The 18,915-nt window shown below is 41.6% G+C and overlaps 1 protein-coding gene across 1 annotated transcript in view; it reads right to left on the bottom strand.

Moving 5' to 3' along the window:
- Osbpl11 (oxysterol binding protein like 11) overlaps positions 1-18,915 on the bottom strand; it is a 61,056-nt gene that overhangs the window by 17,587 nt on the left and 24,554 nt on the right. Inside the window, exons 6-9 of the mRNA XM_026787514.1 lie at positions 14,096-14,297; positions 11,090-11,235; positions 5,525-5,665; positions 1,488-1,986 (exon numbers count right to left, since the gene is read on the bottom strand). Of these exons, the coding sequence (XP_026643315.1) occupies positions 1,488-1,986; positions 5,525-5,665; positions 11,090-11,235; positions 14,096-14,297 (988 nt within the window). The remainder of the gene's footprint in view (positions 1-1,487; positions 1,987-5,524; positions 5,666-11,089; positions 11,236-14,095; positions 14,298-18,915) is intronic.

Genomic DNA, 18,915 nt, shown 5'->3' with positions numbered 1-18,915 from the left:
AAAAAAAAACTTTATAAAAAATAAAATTTTAGAATTATCAAAAACAAATGGAACTGGTTGTGGCAGCACACATCATTAATCCTGGCACGTAAGAGGCAGAGGCAGATAGGTCTCTGTGAATTTGGGGCAACTTGGTCTTCATAGCGAGTAGCAAGTCAGTCAGAGCTACATAGAGATTCTGATTCAATCTGATTTTAATAAATATAGGGAAAGTAAGACTCATGGAATCCTAAAACCTAAGCAATTAAACTAATTTCCCCCTAATGTTGAAGAACATAAATAACAAAATAAATCCCATGCAACTGTGTGTGTGTGGGTGGTGGTACACACGTATTTTGTGTGTGTGTGTGTGTTTGTGCATGCATATACTTATGCATGTATACAGAGACCAGAGGTCAACATCCCGCGGCTTCCTGTAACAAGGCTAGCCTGAAACTACAGAGTTCTGCTTGCCTCAGCCTCCGAGTATTGCAGTCACCACTTTCTTTTGAGGCCGGTCACTTACTGCGTACCCATTGCCATGCCTGGCTTTCCTCCTGTCATGGATGCTGGGGACCTGACCTTGGGGTGCGTTTTTGCAAGGCAAGGACCTAACAGACTCAGCATCTCACAATTTCTCTATTCCTTCATCTTTTTTACTTGTTGCTAAGGGTAACAGAAGACAGTTTAGTTTCCAAAAGGCAATACTTGAATACAAGAAAGGATCAGCTAATAAGAACTGTACCTCCCCTCAGGATTCACATTTGAAAGTGACACATGCTCCTCCTTACGTAACTGAGAAGCAGAGGCTACAATGCCAGACTACTCCACTGAAAACGAGTAACAACAGCTCTCCTTCAGGAGCACATAACAAAGTGAGGTTCTATATATGCCCTGAAACTCACAATGTAGATCAGGCTAGCCCCAAACTGCCAGAGATCTGCCTGCTTCGGCCTCCGGAGTGCTGAGATTAAAGGTGTGCCACCATGCTGCCAAGTTTCCACAGTAAAACACTTTATAAGTGCGGTGGTGAACCCCCGTAATTTCAGTGAGTTCAGAGTTTCAGGCCAGCCAGAGCTACTCAGTAAGACCCTGTCTAAAAACAACCTAAAAATCTTCATATTTAAATTTTTAAAATATAATTTCAAGGAGAATTTCTATTTGTTCATACTAAGAGCACAGTATTCTAGTGTGTCTCAATATACATTCTGGAGCACAACAGCAAAAAAAGCAGTATATGTAACACTTAAAATCTCTAACTAGGGGCTGGAGAGAGAACTCAGCAGTTATAGGCACTGGCTACTTTTGCAGAGGACTTCAGGGGCTCAGTTCCCAGTCCCCAATATGGTAGCTCACAACTGCCTGTAAGTGGTTACTGCATACATGTGGTGCACTTAACATATATGTAGGCAAATATTCATATGTAAATCCTACAATTAATCCCTATACAGCCTTTCCAAGCTTAGCAAGTTTAATATTAAAAACTGGAGAACAATCTTTCTACTCACCTTCTCCAACCATTGTCACACCTATGGACATGCCTAAGAACTTGCTTTTAGTCCAGACATGCGCATTTACACACATCTTCCTTTCTGTACATTCTGCATAAAATCCTGAGACTGGAGGATGATGGGAAACTTGCTCAGCGACAAATCTGACAGTGTAACAGTCTGAGACCCCCTGGGCTAGAACATCCTCCGGCAGAGGGGCATGATTTGTGACGGCGGAGGTGCAAGAGCTGCCACTCAAACCGGATGCCATTCCGCCCTTTGGTACCCTCCAGGAGCAGTGGAAAGTCTCCCCAATGATAGGATTGTACGGCTTCTTAGCAATGGCTCCCTTCCGGCCTTCATGAAATGAGGTAAGGTAGTACTCAACGAAGCGAATCATCCGGTCCTCGGGCGTGGCTCCATTGGTGATGCCTATGAACAGGTCTGGATGAGACATGAAATCTGCATACATTTCTAGTAAGGAGCGCTTCTCCAGGATAAATGTAGGAAGTACCACCTAAAACATCAATGCAAATCAATTAAGAGGGAGAATTAATATATCTATATCTATATATAGATATATATCCGAAAATAATTACTTCTATCTTCTAAGAGCATTTGCTACAAACAAAAGGATGTGGTCTTTATAATAAGAAACAAAAACAAGACAAAATAAAACCCCAAACATGTTTAAAAGGAGATGAGACTCTGCCTGAATGGTTAAGATTAAATACAAATTCAAGACAAAAAGACAGAGGCCTGACATGAGTTCCAGAGCTGCACAGAATACTCAGGGGCCGTGTCCAACGGATTTTCTATAGTTCTTAGGCTTCCAGGCTGCATGAATATACCAGGAACATTGTACTGTATGAGACATGCCATTTCTCTTTTAGTAATGTAATTTTAAAATTTAGTAATTTTAATGTAATTTTTAATTATTTGTATATGTGTGTCTTTGTGTAGGGTACGTGCAGGTGAGTACAGGGCCAGTGGAAACCAGAAGAGGGTGTCAGCTTCCCTCAATTACAGTTGGTTGTAAGCTGCATTAACAAGGGAGCTGGGAACCAAACTTACGTCTGCTGCAAGAGCAGTACCTGTTTTTCACTGCTGAGCCTTTCTCTTCAGGCCCACATCCTGTTCTTCTTAAAAATAAATTGTGGGAAGCTGAATTGGGAGCATGAGGCAGACCCCTTCCTATGTGGCCAAGCCAGCACGTGCTAGTTAATTTTTGTAAACAGGACACAAGCCAGGTTCTTTTGAGAAGGACTCAACTGAGAAACTACATCAATCAGACTGGCCCGAAGACATGTTTGTGGGCATTTTCTTGATTTGCTCCCCTGGAGGGGTGGTCCCAGATGGTATAAGAAAGCAGGCTGAGCCAGCCACAAGGAATAGTTCAGTGAGCAGCATCCTCCATGATCTCTGCATCAGTTTCTGTCTCCAGGCTCCCTCCACCCCTCAAGACAGGGCTTCTCTGTGTAACAGCACTGTCTGTCCTAACTCTCACAGAATCCACCTGCCTCTGCCTGAGCGCACCACCACCCAGCCCTGTCTTCAGGGTTTTGATGTGACTTCTCTTCATGAAGAGACTGTGAGCTGTAAGCTGAAATAAACCCTTTCTCGTCCAAGTTGTTTTCAGTCAGGGTTTTATCACAGAAATAGAGAATCGAACTAAGATACAGGATTACACAATAAGAAGAAACTATCTTAATAAAACAAAACAAACAAAAAAAAAAACCCTGTAGATTATAACGTTTTGTTTCCTGGAGAATAGCCTCACAGACAGAGGCATTTGCTGTTCTTACAGAGGATCCAGTGTGGTTCCCAGGACCCATATGATGGCTCAGAACCATCTGTAACTTCAGTTTCAAGGACCCAGTGCACTCTTCTGACTCTTGGGGGTCACCACTCACTCACGTGGGTGCACATATAATTATAGGCGAAACACTCAAACCATAAAAGTGAACAAAAACATCTAGTTGAAAAATTCATTTCCTGAGAATGAAAAGGTCAAGGGTTGGGGATGTATGTAGCTCAGTGGGCAGAGTGCTAGCCTGGCATGTACAAGGCCTAGGCTCACACAGGACCATGTTCACTGTCCAGCATCGCATGAAACTGGGCAAGGTGATCCACACTTTTAATCTAAACACTTAGAAGGTGGGGGCAGGAGGACTCCAAGTTCAAGGCCATACTCAGCTCTACAGCCTGGGGAGGAGGGAAGAGAAGAAATGAGAGCGAATGACAGAACAGACTAGAGAGATATATCACAGACCAAAGCAACAATTGTAACTCAAAGTTAATTTTTAGCACAAATGAGTAATTTTGAAGAGAAGTTTTAATAGCCCAAAGCAAGACAGATTAAATGTTTTACTTAAGGCAGAAACAGAAGAATGCAAAATGATTCAACTCTTTGAGAAAGCAAACTGGCAGGATTTTTCAAAAGTCCCAAGAAGTTCATACCCATTTTACCCACCAAGTAATCATTCTCTCAGTTAATTTCTTAAAGGAAAGAAATAATATGAATGAAAGAAAAGAAACATAAATAAAACAATACAATAAAAAAAGAGCCAGGCATGATGAAGAAAAGCAGACCTGACTACACTTCAAGTGAGGCACTATGCACTATGCTGTAGGGATTCCTGCCGCCCGCTGGGGCCTCTTACACTATTTATGCCGATGTAAAGCGAGCATCCAGCCTCTTTTCCGGTTGCGGAATTCGGTTGCTCTTCCCCATTCAGCAGAGGATTGTTATCTGTGAGTCTAACCCTAAATAAATAACCCTCTGTTACACTCAATTCTGAGCTAGTGTGGGATTTCTTTTAAGCTTCCTTCTTCAGCACTACAGACAGGGAAAGTAGGAAGCTACAACTGGGAGGCTCTAGAAGACTCCGAGTTCTAGCTACATTTAGGTTAGTGTGGGAGGGGTTTCATTTCACAGTTGCCTGGAAATCCTTGCTATGGTCGGTCTCCTCCATATGATTAACCTGGAAGATGATCCTATACTTTAGGGACAGTGAGATGATGGGAGACTATTACCTGTCATGTATCCCAGCTTCCTTGAAACTCAGACAATCCTCTTGCCTCAGTCTCCTAGACATGAGATTACAGGTGCGGACCACCAGATCCAGCTTTATTGTTTCCAAATTTTCTACAACATGCTCAACTATCCTCATTTAGTATCATTTTAAATGTAGGAAGATGGGGCTGGAGAGGGAGCTCGGATGGTAAAAGTGCTGCTGCAAGGCCCATGACCCGACTCTAGTCCCTTGCTTCTGGGGCACACACATGCGTGTGTCACGTACTCCTTATGGTTTGGAAGCACCATTCCTTTAAATGTTGTATGAATGGTGCTCAATTAACAACAATAAAATGTTTTTAGTTAATAAAACACAAATAAGGAAAGTACATAACATTTGATTTATATCAAAAGAGAGCTTTTCCACCTGAGTTACTAGAAGATTCTTAATAAGTGTTCTATGTCTCATAAACCTCAATGCTGCTTTTATGGCTTTTAAACCTAAATTCTAGTAAGGACAGAAACCACCATAGCAATGAATACCAGATAATCCCTCACCAGACTACTTCAACAAGAACCACAACAGCTAATGTGAACATATTTCCTGATCAGAATGATACCAACGAAAGCCTGAAGTAAAAGGAGTTGGAAGGACAGAACTGACTCATATAAATACGCGGTGTAAAGGAAAAGCTCCTATCAAACACAGAAAGTCTCAGCTAAACACCCTCCCAACCCAAGCATACAAAAGGACAGTGTTTTTGACTTCTCAGTGATAAAAACTGAATTCTAAAGGCAAAAGGCTTTCTATTTAATGTTCCATGACAGGTGAGCACGAGGAACAATCTTTCACCTCTACCTACACAGCCTTCGATGGAACCCACGTCTCAGTTTGTTTGTGAGAGACATCTAAGCAGCCCAGGCTGGCCTTGAGTTCACCATCCTCCTGCCTCGGTCTCTCCCGTCAAAGGATTGCAGATGTCAAGCACCACAGTGGGCTGTCTGCTGTCAGCCTTACAGCACCTGGCCTGTGACTTACTCTCGTTAAGTCCATGCCCAGCTTGAGCTGTGACAAGAGATGCAGGATGACGCTGCGCTGCTCCTCCACTGCCCCCAGGTCATCCTCCTTGTTGTCACAGGTGTCCTCGAGCTCATCATCTGCATCAATCTCTTCAGGTTCCTCGGTGGGGAAGAGAGCAGAGTCCAGTGTTATAAGGACTTATTAACATTTACTAAGAAAAAACAGTTCAGTCTTGGAGATATTTATTCTAGGTTTAAATAAATCAGAGGGTGAGCAAAACCCTTCTGAAAATACAACTATCATTAAGGAAAAACATTTCCTTTGAAGAGATCATAATTACTGGTACAGAACAGACTGTGGTCCTGTGACACATGGGATTTTTTTTTATCTGTTTGTTTTTTGAGACATAGTCTTACTGTGTAACCATGGTTAACCCAGTACTCACTATGTATTCAAAGCTGGCCTCAAACTCCCATCTTAGCTTTCTGTGTATTGAGATCACAGGAATGTAATGATAATAAAATACATTCATTTTGTAGAAACAGTATTTTTCAAAAAGACCAAAGAATGTCCCCTGAATAAACTTAGCTTTGACACTAATCTGGGAACCACTACCACATCTACAATTTTAAGTGATTTTTGTTTGAGACAAAGTATCTCACTATATAAGGCAAACTGCCCTTGAACTCAGCCTCCCAAGTTTTGGGAGTACAGGCATAAGCCACCAAGTCTGGCTAAATTCAGGTTTTGTTTTAATTTTTTATTTTATCACTTTGAAAAATTATGTCTTTTGTCTGTGGGTATGTATGCGTAGCTGACAAGAGAGCTGTGAGCCACCCAACACGAGTGCTAGGAGCTACACACTGGTCCTCTTCAAGAGCAGTATGCTCTCTCAACTGCTGAGCCATCTCTCCAACCCCAAATTCAAGAGGTTTAAGGATTAAATATTTGTCCCTGTTTAACCTAAAGCTATAAAGTAAAATTTGAAGGTGAATGCACACACATATCAAATCTAACTATCGTGAACCTTATTTTGCTATCACTTATGCCTTAGAAGATCTGTGGTTCAAGAGATTCCAGATACACGTAAATGCTCTGTGGCCTGTCAGTCACAATTGCCACCAAAAGTACTCTGTGCGGCATTTTAATCAAATCAACAACCTCCTAGAAAAAAGAAGATGCGTACTTCCAACTCACTGGCTCTAATGACTAGTTAAACAACTCACTGGCTCTAATGACTAGCTAAACAACTCACTGGCTCTAATGACTAGTTAAACAACTCACTAGCTCTAATGACTAGCTAAACAACTCACTGGCTCTAATGAGTAGTTAATCAACTCACTGGCTCTAATGACTAGCTAAACAACTCACTGGCTCTAATGACTAGTTAAACAACTGCATATTTATTACTTTAGCTTACTTTTAATTTTTTAGGGCTTTTCGATGAAGGCGGAGGTGGGGTAGGATTTACTCCATAGCCCAGGCTAGCCTTTAATCTCAGTAATTATTTTTGTTTCGAAACAGTTTCAAATGGTCCAGGTTGGCCTGGAACTAAGTATGTCTTTGAACTCCCAATTCTCTTGAATTCACTTGGCACATGCTGAAATTATAAGCTCTTGGGTTCTGACTGTGTGTGGTGCGAGTTTGTATATATATATGTAAAGGCTAGAGGCTGATGTCAGAGACCTTCCTCTATTGCTTTTTGCTTTATTTTTTCAGACTAGATCGCTCAATGACCCAGAGGTCACCGATTCTTCTAGGATAGCTGGCCAGTGAGCTGCAGGAGTCTGCCTATCTCCATCTCCCTAACCCTGTTCCACAGCACTGCAGTGCCACCGCACCTCAATTTTACATGGGTGCCAAGGAATCTGAACTCAGAGTCTCATATATGCATGACAGAAACTGCCAAATGGTCCATCTCCTCAACCCTGCTGACTTTTATGTTTTTGCCAGAGTTTCACTCTGTAGCTGGGGTAGCTTGGAGACTCACTTTGCAGTTCAGGCTGACTTTGAACTTGTGATGATTCTCTTGCTTCAGTCTTTAGAGTGGCTAGGATTGAAGGGCTGGAGCCACCATACCTACCCAGCTTGCCTTGAACAACAAATACACCAAGGTTCAAGAGAACCTCATCAGCTGTCACGTCTATACAGAGGTGGTGCCCTGCCTCTCAAAGATCATCTTGTCAGCATCTTTCTCCAAAAAACTGAATATAAGAATGCCATCTTTTCTACTTTACTAGATTTAAGAATATCAGAATAGTGGAGTGGGGGTGAGTAGGTAATTTGGGCACAGTCTTAAACCCACAGCCTCACACAGAGCTAGGAATACAGGTGTAAGCCTTCATGCTTCGATAGTTATGAGGAACTTTTTTTTTTTGGTTTTTCGAGACAGGGTTTCTCTGTGCTTTTGGAGCCTGTCCTGGAACTAGCTCTGTAGACCAGGCTGGTCTCGAACTCACAGAGATCCGCCTGCCTCTGCCTCCCGAGTACTGGGATTAAAGGCAGGTGACACCAGAGCTCGGCTTTTTTTTTTTTTTTTGAGTTATGAGGATTTTTATAAAGACATTATCTTGGTGCTGTCATTTTTATTTCTCCACTGCTATTAATTCCATTCAGGTAAGATACTCACATGTTTTTGTTCTGTGTAGCTAGACCAAAACCAAACCAAACACACATGGACAGTACACAGACACATACAAACTAACAAAATCTCAAACCTGCCAGGTATGATGGAGCACACCTTTAATCCCAGCACTTGGGAGGCCCAGGCAGGCAGATCTCTGAGAGGCCAGCCTGGTCTACAGAGTGAGTTCCAAGACAGGCTTCAAAGCTATACAGAAAAACTCTATCTCTAAAAGCCAAAATAAAATAAAATAAAAATAAAAAAGACTGCACAGACTAATTTTGCGTGTTTACAGTACAGAGCTTTCTGTCTTTATGACCTTGAGGAGTGAAGCCAAGACTTCCTTCCTCACACCCCTCTTTAAGAGTGAGCCTGTCAGGAGCAGCCCCTGCTCTGGAGCCTAGATCACTGCACAGAAAGTCTACATGAACGTTGGTCACTCTTAAAACAAGGGGAACTGACAGCCCTCTCTACACATGGACCAAACAAAACCATTCTATGAGATTAAGTAATTACAGGAGACCTCGGAGGAAAGCCCCTAGCTTGTGACTAAGAATGCTGATATTCTGAAAGGTACCCTTACATCTGAGGTGGGAACATAGGTTACAGATTGATAATGCAAACACCTTTGGAGATGGGGTTCTCTCAGATGGAGCATGTGCTCAGTTACCCGAGACCCTGGCACACTCAATCTCAGCACCAAAAACCAAACAGTAATGATAAACAGAACCCAGTTACTTTGTGGATGGAACGTTCTCTACTGGAAATAATATTGAAGGAAAACACCAGGTAGAATAACTGTAGAATACAATTTTAATATTAAAACCTTATTACATCTATTTACATACTCTGTATAAGTGTATATGTTATATGTGTGTATGTGTGTGGGCATGTGGGGGGCATGGCGTGCACGTGGAAGTCAGAGGACAGCAGAGGTGTCAGTTCTCTCCTATTATGTGAGTTTCAGGGACTGAACTTAGGTTGTCAGGCTGGATGGCAAGTGCCTTAACCCACTGAGCCATCATATTGGCCCAATTTTCATTGTGCTACAACAAATAAATAATTCACTGGAATAGGGGAAAAAATTACTTAATTTTTTTGAGACAGGAACTTGCTATATAAACCAGACTGGCCTGGACCTCAGAGATCGGCCTGCCTCTGCCTCCTGAGAGCTGGGATTAAATGCACGTTTCAGCCTGGTGGTGGAGGTTCACGCCTTTAATCCCAGCACGTGATCCTGCCTGACTGTATTTCCCTGGGAGCAGAGACCACACAGCATCAGTGAGCTCTACGGAGCAATGCCGCAGGAGGAGTACTACTCCACACTGAGCACACGACTATAGCACCTAACAATGCTGTGACTGGCTCTCACAGCTAGTTATACCGTAACCCTGCTAACTTTATCCTGACCACAGTCTCACAAGGCATTAGCATCACTACTTTATAGGTGAGGAACCTGAAAGCCCAACTTTAAAAGCTTTGTTTCCAAAGCATTCCTCTTCTACCCAGTACTTCTTTCCTGGAGGGTAAATCTTATCAATTAAGAATTTTTCTTTTTGGGGGGAAGGTGGGAGGAGTGGGAGGCTGGGAGGAGGCAGAAATTTTTTTTTCTCAATAAAAAAAAATTAAAAATAAAAGAATTTTTCTTTTTGTTTCATCTTATCACCTGCTTGTTTTAGTGTACAGTAGTTGTGGCTGCAAGTAAATTCCACACCTCTTCAGTGAGAGAACTATGTCTTCCTGTTTGTTTCTCCTCTAATTCCAGACAGCCTGGTAATTACAAGTGTGTGCACATGTGTGTGACAACACATGCTATTTACTTACTAATCTGCTTTCCTACTTCTCAGCTTCCTGTTTCCAGCACCTCTTCATAAATTCAAAGTCTTTACAGTTTTGGACTAGTGCCTTATCTTTTAAGAAATAACTTGCTCGTATATAAATGATCATAAAGTTTGCATTAATCTAGACTCAGTAATTCTATTGGGGACATAATGTAAAGAAATAATCAAAAATTGGGAGGAAAAATAATACTTTAACAATAGTGTTATTAATAAGAAAGACAAACTAAAACTAAAACAAAAAGACAAACTAGACATTCAACAACAGGGACATTAACTCAGTATCTTATTTTGACTTTAAAACACTAATTATATAGACTAGACAGAAAATAGCTTCAACTCTCTATGTAATTATAGTAGGCATAAAAATTGCAGACGAGAACATAAAAGGCAAAGCAAACAAAATGAGAAACGATATAATTTCTAACAGTACGTCTATGGCAGAACACAACACTGTAGTTCCTAAACACAAAATGAGCCAGAGGTCATGTGACAGAGAGCAACAGCTGTACTGGTGACCAAGGCTTACAATCTCAGTGCTACTTAAGCAAAGACCAATGAACAAAGCTAAATTACACTGTTGCGTGGACCCGTGCTTTTAAATTCCAGCAGTTGGGAGGCAGAGGCAGTGAATCTCTGGAGTTCAAGGCCAGTCTGGTTGACAAGAGAATTCCTGAACGGCAGGGCTACACCTTGTCTCAAAAACAAACAAACACAAAAAATGTGATGAGACTGGGTGTGGTGGTGCCTGTGAGGTAAGCCACGAGGAGTATTGATCATTAAAGTCCAACTAGGGCTATCCATTAAGTTTTAGGCCAGCTAGGAAGAGTAAAACCCTGTCTCAAAAAGAAAAAAAAAAACAAATAAACAATTATCTGTATCAGACAAAACTAAAGACTAAAAAGGGGACATCATTAGACCTGGAAAACCCATGTTCAAGTTCAATTAAGAGCTTTTCCAAAGCAAACAAACGGATTTCAGGTAGATATCAACAGCTAGAAGCTTCAAGAATGCAACTCTAGTGTTCTGTGGGCATAAACGCCTTAACAACAAAAACCACACCATCCCCTTTCAATGATTCCTCATTTCTTCCACCAAAATCAAATCTTCATATCCCCTTACCCTTGCTACTGCTCCAGACTCTGAGGCAGACTGTGCTTCCGGGACAGCCATGGGCTTGCTCGGCTCAGGTGCAAAGGGCTGCTCAGCTCCATTCCTATAGTGGTTTGATAAAGGTATCTTTGGTTCCAACCACTCAATGGTTGCTCCTGATGAAGTAAGAGAAAAATTCTGCTGAGACTCGCTCATAATCTGGGAAGTACAGCAGATCTGGATTTTATTAAACAATTTTGTTTTGACGCTACAAGACTAAAGCAGTTCAACCTGCCCTGAAAGGAGACAGCGGCTGGGCCTCATTAGCATGAGCACTGTGATTGGGTATTTCACCACAGGGCAACTTGCAACTTGAAATGAGACGCTATGTAAAAGAAATCCACCCTGAATAGGGCTGATCTTGCTTCTTAGACAAGTCTGTGAATCGTGGAGTGAGCTCCTGAACAGCGCATTAGCCAGTGGTATTGATTATGTCCCTCTAATCATCAAAACGTATATAATTAGGCTTTAGTGGAGAGCCACTCCAGGAAGCTGAGATGGGAGACCAACATAATTTGTTTAAACATTGCAATCTTCCCAAGCAATCAAAATAACTCATTGGCTCTAATTTAAATACTACACATATATTTCTATTTAAATCATCAACAGCCTAAAGTAATTTCAACTGAAAATCTTTTCTACTGAGCTCACAGAGCTGACCCTGTAAAGTCAGCGTCACATGTGGAGATCTGTCACTTCTCAATTAATGAGTCAATGGTCTCTTGTTACCCTCAACTAGTTTAACAAAGATTCTATGCCTAATCAATAATGGAAATGTTCCATTTGATTTCAGAGGCTGATCTGGGTTTCACTGAAGCTAGGTTATGGAGTGCAAGAATAAGGGACACTCAGACTACTAAAACTGAAACTGAAAACAGTAGGCCATTTACTAAGTCAAAGAGCAGACTTGAAAAGAGCAGTAAACGACAAAGTACCCAACAGGCTAGTAGTGTGTCCACTGGCCCTTGGCACTAAAGGCATGAAGACTAGAGGGATGTCCTGGCTAAGGTCACGGGCCTATTTTAAAGTTGTACAGATAAGAAAACATTCTCCCTCCAATTGAAAATAACTATTTTTAATATCACTATCCATTTTTTTTCAAAAAATAGAAGACACATGAGCATTAATTAAAAAGACTCAGTTTAGAGGGCTAGTCAGGTAACTAGACATTATAATAAACTTTACTAAATCAGCCATCTGGCCTCAAGGCCCCTCCAAATTAACTACATACTTGTACCCCAGTGCTTAGAAAGCAGGTGCAGCAAGGGCTGGAGAGGTGGCTCGGGTTAAGAGCACTGCCTGCTCTTCCAGAGGTCCCGAGTTCAATTCCCAGCAACCACAAGGCGGCTCACAACCATCTGTAATGAGGTCCAGCGCCCTCTTCTGGCATGTAGGTGCACATGCAGAGCACTTACACATAAAATATAAATAAATAAAACTAAAAAAAAAAAAAAATCAAGGCAACAGGAATAGCTGACTAGCCTGTGATACATGATACATAGTGAGTTTATAGCCAGTCCATAAATGGATAAAACAAAAATATGGCTTTATGGAGTTAAACATATTCTGAACATAGATTTCAGCTTCCATGTCACTGAAGAATTTGAATGGAATGGTAATTGTTTTTCCAAGTTATATTTTCATTCTGAGGAGATTTTAAAATAAAGTTTTACAAGCCGAATTTGGAAAAGATGGCAACTATGGTGAGAACCAGCAATGGTAATAAGGTAATTCCTTGAACCACCTATAAACCTAGCCTCCAAAAAGTCCAATGTGAAAATGACTTTCACTTTAAAACTTCAAACTTTGGCAATTAATGCAAATTTACTCATACATCTTTCTTTTTTTTTTTTTTTTTTTTTTTTTTTCGAGACAGGGTTTCTCTGTGGCTTTGGAGCCTGTCCTGGAACTAGCTCTGTAGACCAGGCTGGTCTCGAACTCACAGAGATCCACCTGCCTCTGCCTCCCGAGTGCTGGGATTAAAGGCGTGCGCCACCACCGCCCGGCCATACATCTTTCTTAATCATGAAGAAAACATCAAAAATTAAATAAACCATACAAAAAGTTTCCTGATTGTTTTAAATGGTATACTATTTAATCAAGTTTATTTAGCATTTAATCTAGTAACCAGAACCAGTGCTGTCTGATAGACTTTTAAAAATTAAACAGTACAGACTAGAAATAAGATGTTTCCTTTTCCTAACAAGCTCATTAACTAAAATTAACCCACATCTCTTACATCAGGGCAGCTCAACCAATGTTCAAATAAGAAGAATAACTCGAGGGAAGCAAAGTACTCATCTAAGGATGTAAACAACTAAAAAATTTCCTTAGCAAAAGATTGTAAGTTGGAAAGTATTTCTGATCTTTAGTGAAAACCATGACATGATAGAATACAATACAACACTAAAGAGGAAATGAGCAGTGGACAGAGCTGGGAGTCAGGATACACCCCAGTGATTCTACCCATTACCTGGATACAGGAATGGAGAGAAATGCCACTATTTTAACAGAAACTGAGCTCTAGATTTATTTAACTTTCGACGTGCTGAGTTTGAGGTCTAGAAACGTATATTCAATGTTAAACATTAGACCTAAAATATTCTGAATTCCATAAAAAAGCACAAAATAAGGAAGTTTGTATTACACTAGTATGCTAACTAAAAATCAAGGGACTCAATTGATTTTTAATTTCCCTCTTCTATTTTTCTTTTTGTTTTGTTTTTCGAGACAGGGTTTCTCTGTGGCTTTGGAGCCTGTGCTGGAACTAGCTCTGTAGACCAGGCTGGTCTTGAACTCACAGAGATCTGCCTGCCTCTGCCTCCCGAGTGCTGGGATTAAAGGCGTGCGCCACCATCGCCCGGCTCCCTCTTCTATTTTTCAAAAAATGTTTTTCATAGCATTAAATGACAACAAAATCAGTGCTTCCCATGTTTTAAGGCCAATCTTCAGTCCTACCTTTAATCTCTGACCCACCTGGGGGCAACGAGCCCTTCTGATGGGACGCGTGCTGCAGCTGGAGGATGTGGAAGCAGTCGTTTAAGCAGTTCATCGTTGCCATGGAAGTAGCTTTGAGCATCAAGAGGTCCTGGTCCAAAGAACTAAGAAGGCCAGAAGCAGGAAGGCATTCGATCCGTCTAATCAGGTCTCGTTGTTGTCCTTCTGCATGAGACATCATCTAAGAGAAACAACAGTCCTGTGGGTCTCACTCACAATGTGATACAGATAATGTTTGCTAGTCATTTAAATAACAGTATTCATTCTTTGAAGTATTTTCCAAGTATATTATTAGACTTAGAAATCTATCTTAACTTTGTGAGGCTACTTTCTTGCTTAAAAATTATTTTATTAGCCAGGTGGTGGTGGCACACCCGCCTTTGATCCCAGCACTCATGGAAGCAGAGGCAGGCAGATCTCTGTGAATTTGAGGCCAGCCTGGTCTACAGAGTGAGTTCTAGGACAGCCAGAGATACACAGAGAAACCCTGTCTCAACTTCCTCCCTCCAAAAATTATTTTATTATTTTGTGTTTATGTCTGCATGTATGTGTACCACAAGCATGTATTACCCCCCCAGAGGCCGGAAGAGAGCATGAGATCCCTTGAGATTGGAGTTAAAGATAGACCATGTGGGTGCTAGAGATTGAACCAGGTCCTCTGGAAGAGCCGCCAGTGTTCCTAACCACTCCAGCCTCTGCTGGGCTACTTTCAATTAATGGGCATTTAACAATGCTTATCAACTGAAGATTGTGACCTTTAATGGCTACACATTTTCTCTGGAAGCAGTAAAGCACAAAATGCTTGCTACTTTCTGTTAGCAGTATTAACTTCCCCAAGTCATCAGAAGAACATTCAGCGCATCGTCAACAGCGGTACTGAATTTTTAATTCCACAGTTAAAATTAATTTCCAGTCTGTGCCCTCAATCATTTTCCTCTAATGTGTTAGCCAGGCTTGAACAATTGAAAAAGCATAATAGCTTACCTGCCTCACCCTCCCCTGACCTCCTAGTCAGGGCGTCTGGACTGTTATTAGGCCAGTTTTTTTTTTTTAATAATTTTATTTAACTTTATTTCATGTGAGTTGGTGTAAAGGTGTCAGATTCCCTGGGACTGGAGTTAAGAGACAGTTGTGAGCTGCCATGTGGGTGCTGGGAATCGAACCCGGATCCTCTGAAAGAGGAGCCAGTGCTCCCAACCTCTGAGCCATCTCTCCAGCCCCTTGTTAGGCCAGTTTTAAGCAACTACTAGATTATAGCTTTCCACAGACGACTTAAGACATTCTTTGACTAGGAGCCTACCCAACACTACTATAACTAACACACACACCCATCTCTCCAAGTAGCCCTGGCTGTCCTGGAACCTGCTACATAGACCAGGCTGGCCTTGAACTCAGAGATCTGCCTGTTTCTGCTTCCCAAGTGCTGGGATCATAGGTGTGAGCCACCACAACAGGTTCCTATCCACTTCTAACAGAGCCAATGGAATAACAATTAGTGAACAATGTAATATTTGTAGAAGAAAACAACTGATGATATTTTCAGGTGTAAGCAGAGGGTTCTCAGATTGTTTATCCTTGGGAACTACATTAACTCACACAGACACTATGTGATGGAAAACCCTGAGCTTTAGAAGCTGTGTTTTTAAGAAACAAACATTTAAGAACGGGCATTTAAGAAACAAAGGTTAAAGTCAAGTGTCCCGTCCCTGTTTTTGTTCTTTGGCTTGGTTACTGTGATCCAAGTCCCAGTGATCCTTTTGTTTCTGCCCCCTGGTGTTAGGACTGCATGCACCCAGCCTGTGCTCCATAATGATATAAACGCAGTGGCTCGATGAAGCAAATCAAGTGTATTATATGAAACAGTTCCTAAAAACATGAGACACAGTCAAGGTTTAAACCTTTACCTTTCCCAGGAAAACAAATCTTCAAAATGAGACACTGGACATAAAGATATCTATATAAACACATTTATAAATGTGAATACACAGATACTCTGTTGTGCATTTTCTAAATTATCAATTTAATGAAATAGGTTTCCCTTTGTAGTAGGGAATTGCCTAGAACTCACTATGTTGTAACCCAGGTTGTTCCCAAACAAAACACAAAACTTAAGGCAATCAGGGCTGGCGAGATGGCTCGGAAGGTAAAGGCACTGGCCAGCAAGTCTGACAGCCTAAGTTAGAGCTGCAGAACACACACAAAAGTGATAGTCAAAATCTACTCACGAAAGTTGTCCTCTGGCCTCCACATGTGCAGTGACACAGGCACAGCCTCACAAATATACAGTAAATAAATTGTTGAGAGAGAGAGACAGAGAGACAGACAGGCTGGCAAGACGCCTCAGCTATTAAGAACACCTGTACTTTTTAGAACCTGGATTCAATTACTGGCACCCACATTGGGTGGCTCACAGTTACATGGAACTTCAGGGGATCCAACACCCTCTTTTGGCCTCCTCTGATACTGCATTCATGTGGTACACATACAAACAAGCAGGCACACACATCCACATAAATAAGAGTAAAAAATTAAAAAAGTTTGTGATAGCTCCTGCCTCAGCTTCCCAAGCACTGAGATTACAGATATGCGCCACCATGCCTAGCTTGTCTTGTAGATAAATTTGGAGGCTAGTGGGACTAAGTAGCAGAGAGTTTGCCTAGCATAAGTGAAGCCCTATGTTCAATTCCTAGCACTACAATACATACAAACACATACAAGTGTATGTATGTACTAAGAGACTAATTCCCAAATAATTCAAATTTATGAAGTAAGTCCAAGCACTTTAGAATAGTTTTGTGAGATATAACAGAGCTAAACAAATATAACCAGGATTTAACAATTATTCTCAAGTACACAAGAGAGGCGTAGAGATAGATGTCCACCAACTCCAATGTCCAACAACTCTAAAATGGACAGAAGTGTAGCATGCTCATGTAGGAACTACAGCAATGAAGAGAAAGGAACAGCTACATGCAACAACATAAGCAAACAGCAAAGATGCACGGTGAGCCCCACAGACCTCTCCAAAGGAGCACTTACTGTGTGCTTCTAGTTTTGGAAGTTTTTGGTGTCTAGTCAGTGAGGAAAGAAACAGTGATAGACATGAAAGAGACTCATGTCCTCCTAATTAATCCATTATTTGTTGTTTTGCATTTGAGACAAAGAGTAGAGGCCACTGGAGTAAGCAACCCTGCCTCTGTGATGAGAAATCAAAGAAGAGGAAGTAGTTTCCAAAAGGGGTTTGGGTCAGAGAGCTGTAGGACCTAAACAGACAAACTCAGTAGATGCTTCTGGTTCCCTTAGAACAGAACTCAGTGCTCAGACTGCTTCTCTCACTCAGGAGACACTAAGGGGAGAAGTGTAGCTTGGACATGCACTAGGCGCACTGACTAGAAGCCTCTAGCCTAAAGGAGCTGCCGCTACCCAGATACTGCCAGTGCCCTTGGCCACATATTCTGTATATCTATGGGACAAGCATTTGCCCACCTTGGTCAGATTATAGCCTGGCAAAGCTTAGTGGGAGAGAGGGGTCTTTAGGGGTCCACCATTTCCCATGCCTCAAGTACTTATTAAAAGTGTTAGGAGAGAATACAGTCTGGCTGAGTGAAAAGATACAGGGTGTGGCCTTCTTACCAGTCCAGCTTGTTTGCTGTCATCTGCAACCCAGCACAGCCTGCTAGTCTTGGCACCCACCAACAGCAGATGCTCTTTGAGTACCTCAGCCAGGAGGGTTTGATAACTCTTTACAAACTAGTTTTCCTTTTCTCTTTTCTTCCATTTTAAAATTTTAATATCTATTATTTATTTTTAGACAAAGTCTTACTATGTAGCTGTGGCTGGGCTAGAACTCACTCTGTAGACTAGGGTGGCCTTAAACTCACAGAAATTCAGCTCTCTTAGCTCCTAAATGCTGAGATTAATGCAACTTTAACCACAAAGGCCTTCCTGTTGTCTTTTTTTTTAAATCAGACTTATTTAATTCTATGTAAGAGTGTTTTATCTGTATGCATGTATGTGTGTACCACAGGCATGCTAGATGCCTGAGAAGGTTAGAAGAGGGCATTGGCTCCCCTGGACCTGGAGTTACAGATGGCTGTGAGCCACTGTGTGGGTGCTAGGCATTGAGTCCATCTTCAGCAATGGCAACACATGCTCTCACCTAGTAAACCAACACTCAGCTCCCCACTGCCTTTTTAAAAATAAAATGAAAGTTTATTCTGTATCATTTCCCCCTTTCCCTATGGCTGTGTGCTGAGTGTAGTCCTTGAGCTCATTTTCTTTAGTGCATTTCTCTATCTGGCTTGTTTTATCTTCTTGTTGCTGTGCTGGAGACTGAGCTGAGCACCTTGAGTTTAATGAGGGTTTTGAACTAATTGAGAGACAATAAACTAGGCCAACCATGGCCTAGTCCTGACTGACCTTCAGTGAAAGCTTAACCCAAAGAACAGGAGAGACAAAAGTCAAAAAGGCCAGGACCAACAGCCTAAATCCAAGTAGGCATATGTAGGGGTGGGGCCTGAAGTCCCAGTGCAGGACATCCACCTCTGGAGCAAAGAATACACTACTGCATATCCACACAGCATCAACACCCTGGGACACGCGATCAAGAGAAAGCTGCTTCCTCAAGTCTTCAGGACAGGTGAAGAGACAACTATCCCACAGAAGACAACAAGAAGTACAGAAATACAGCAACACGATACCGCCTAAAGTATGTCCTCTCTAGTGGCAGATTCCAAAAGCAGATGTAAAAGAAATGCCAAAGAATTCAAAAGAATGTTTTTTGTTTTTTGTTTTTTTTT

This window comes from Microtus ochrogaster, chromosome 2 (genome assembly GCF_000317375.1).
Source record: "Microtus ochrogaster isolate Prairie Vole_2 chromosome 2, MicOch1.0, whole genome shotgun sequence".
Classification (NCBI taxonomy): Eukaryota; Metazoa; Chordata; class Mammalia; order Rodentia; family Cricetidae; genus Microtus; species Microtus ochrogaster.
Note: the sequence above shows the minus strand (reverse complement) of the source record. Positions and strands in the feature narration are given on the sequence as shown.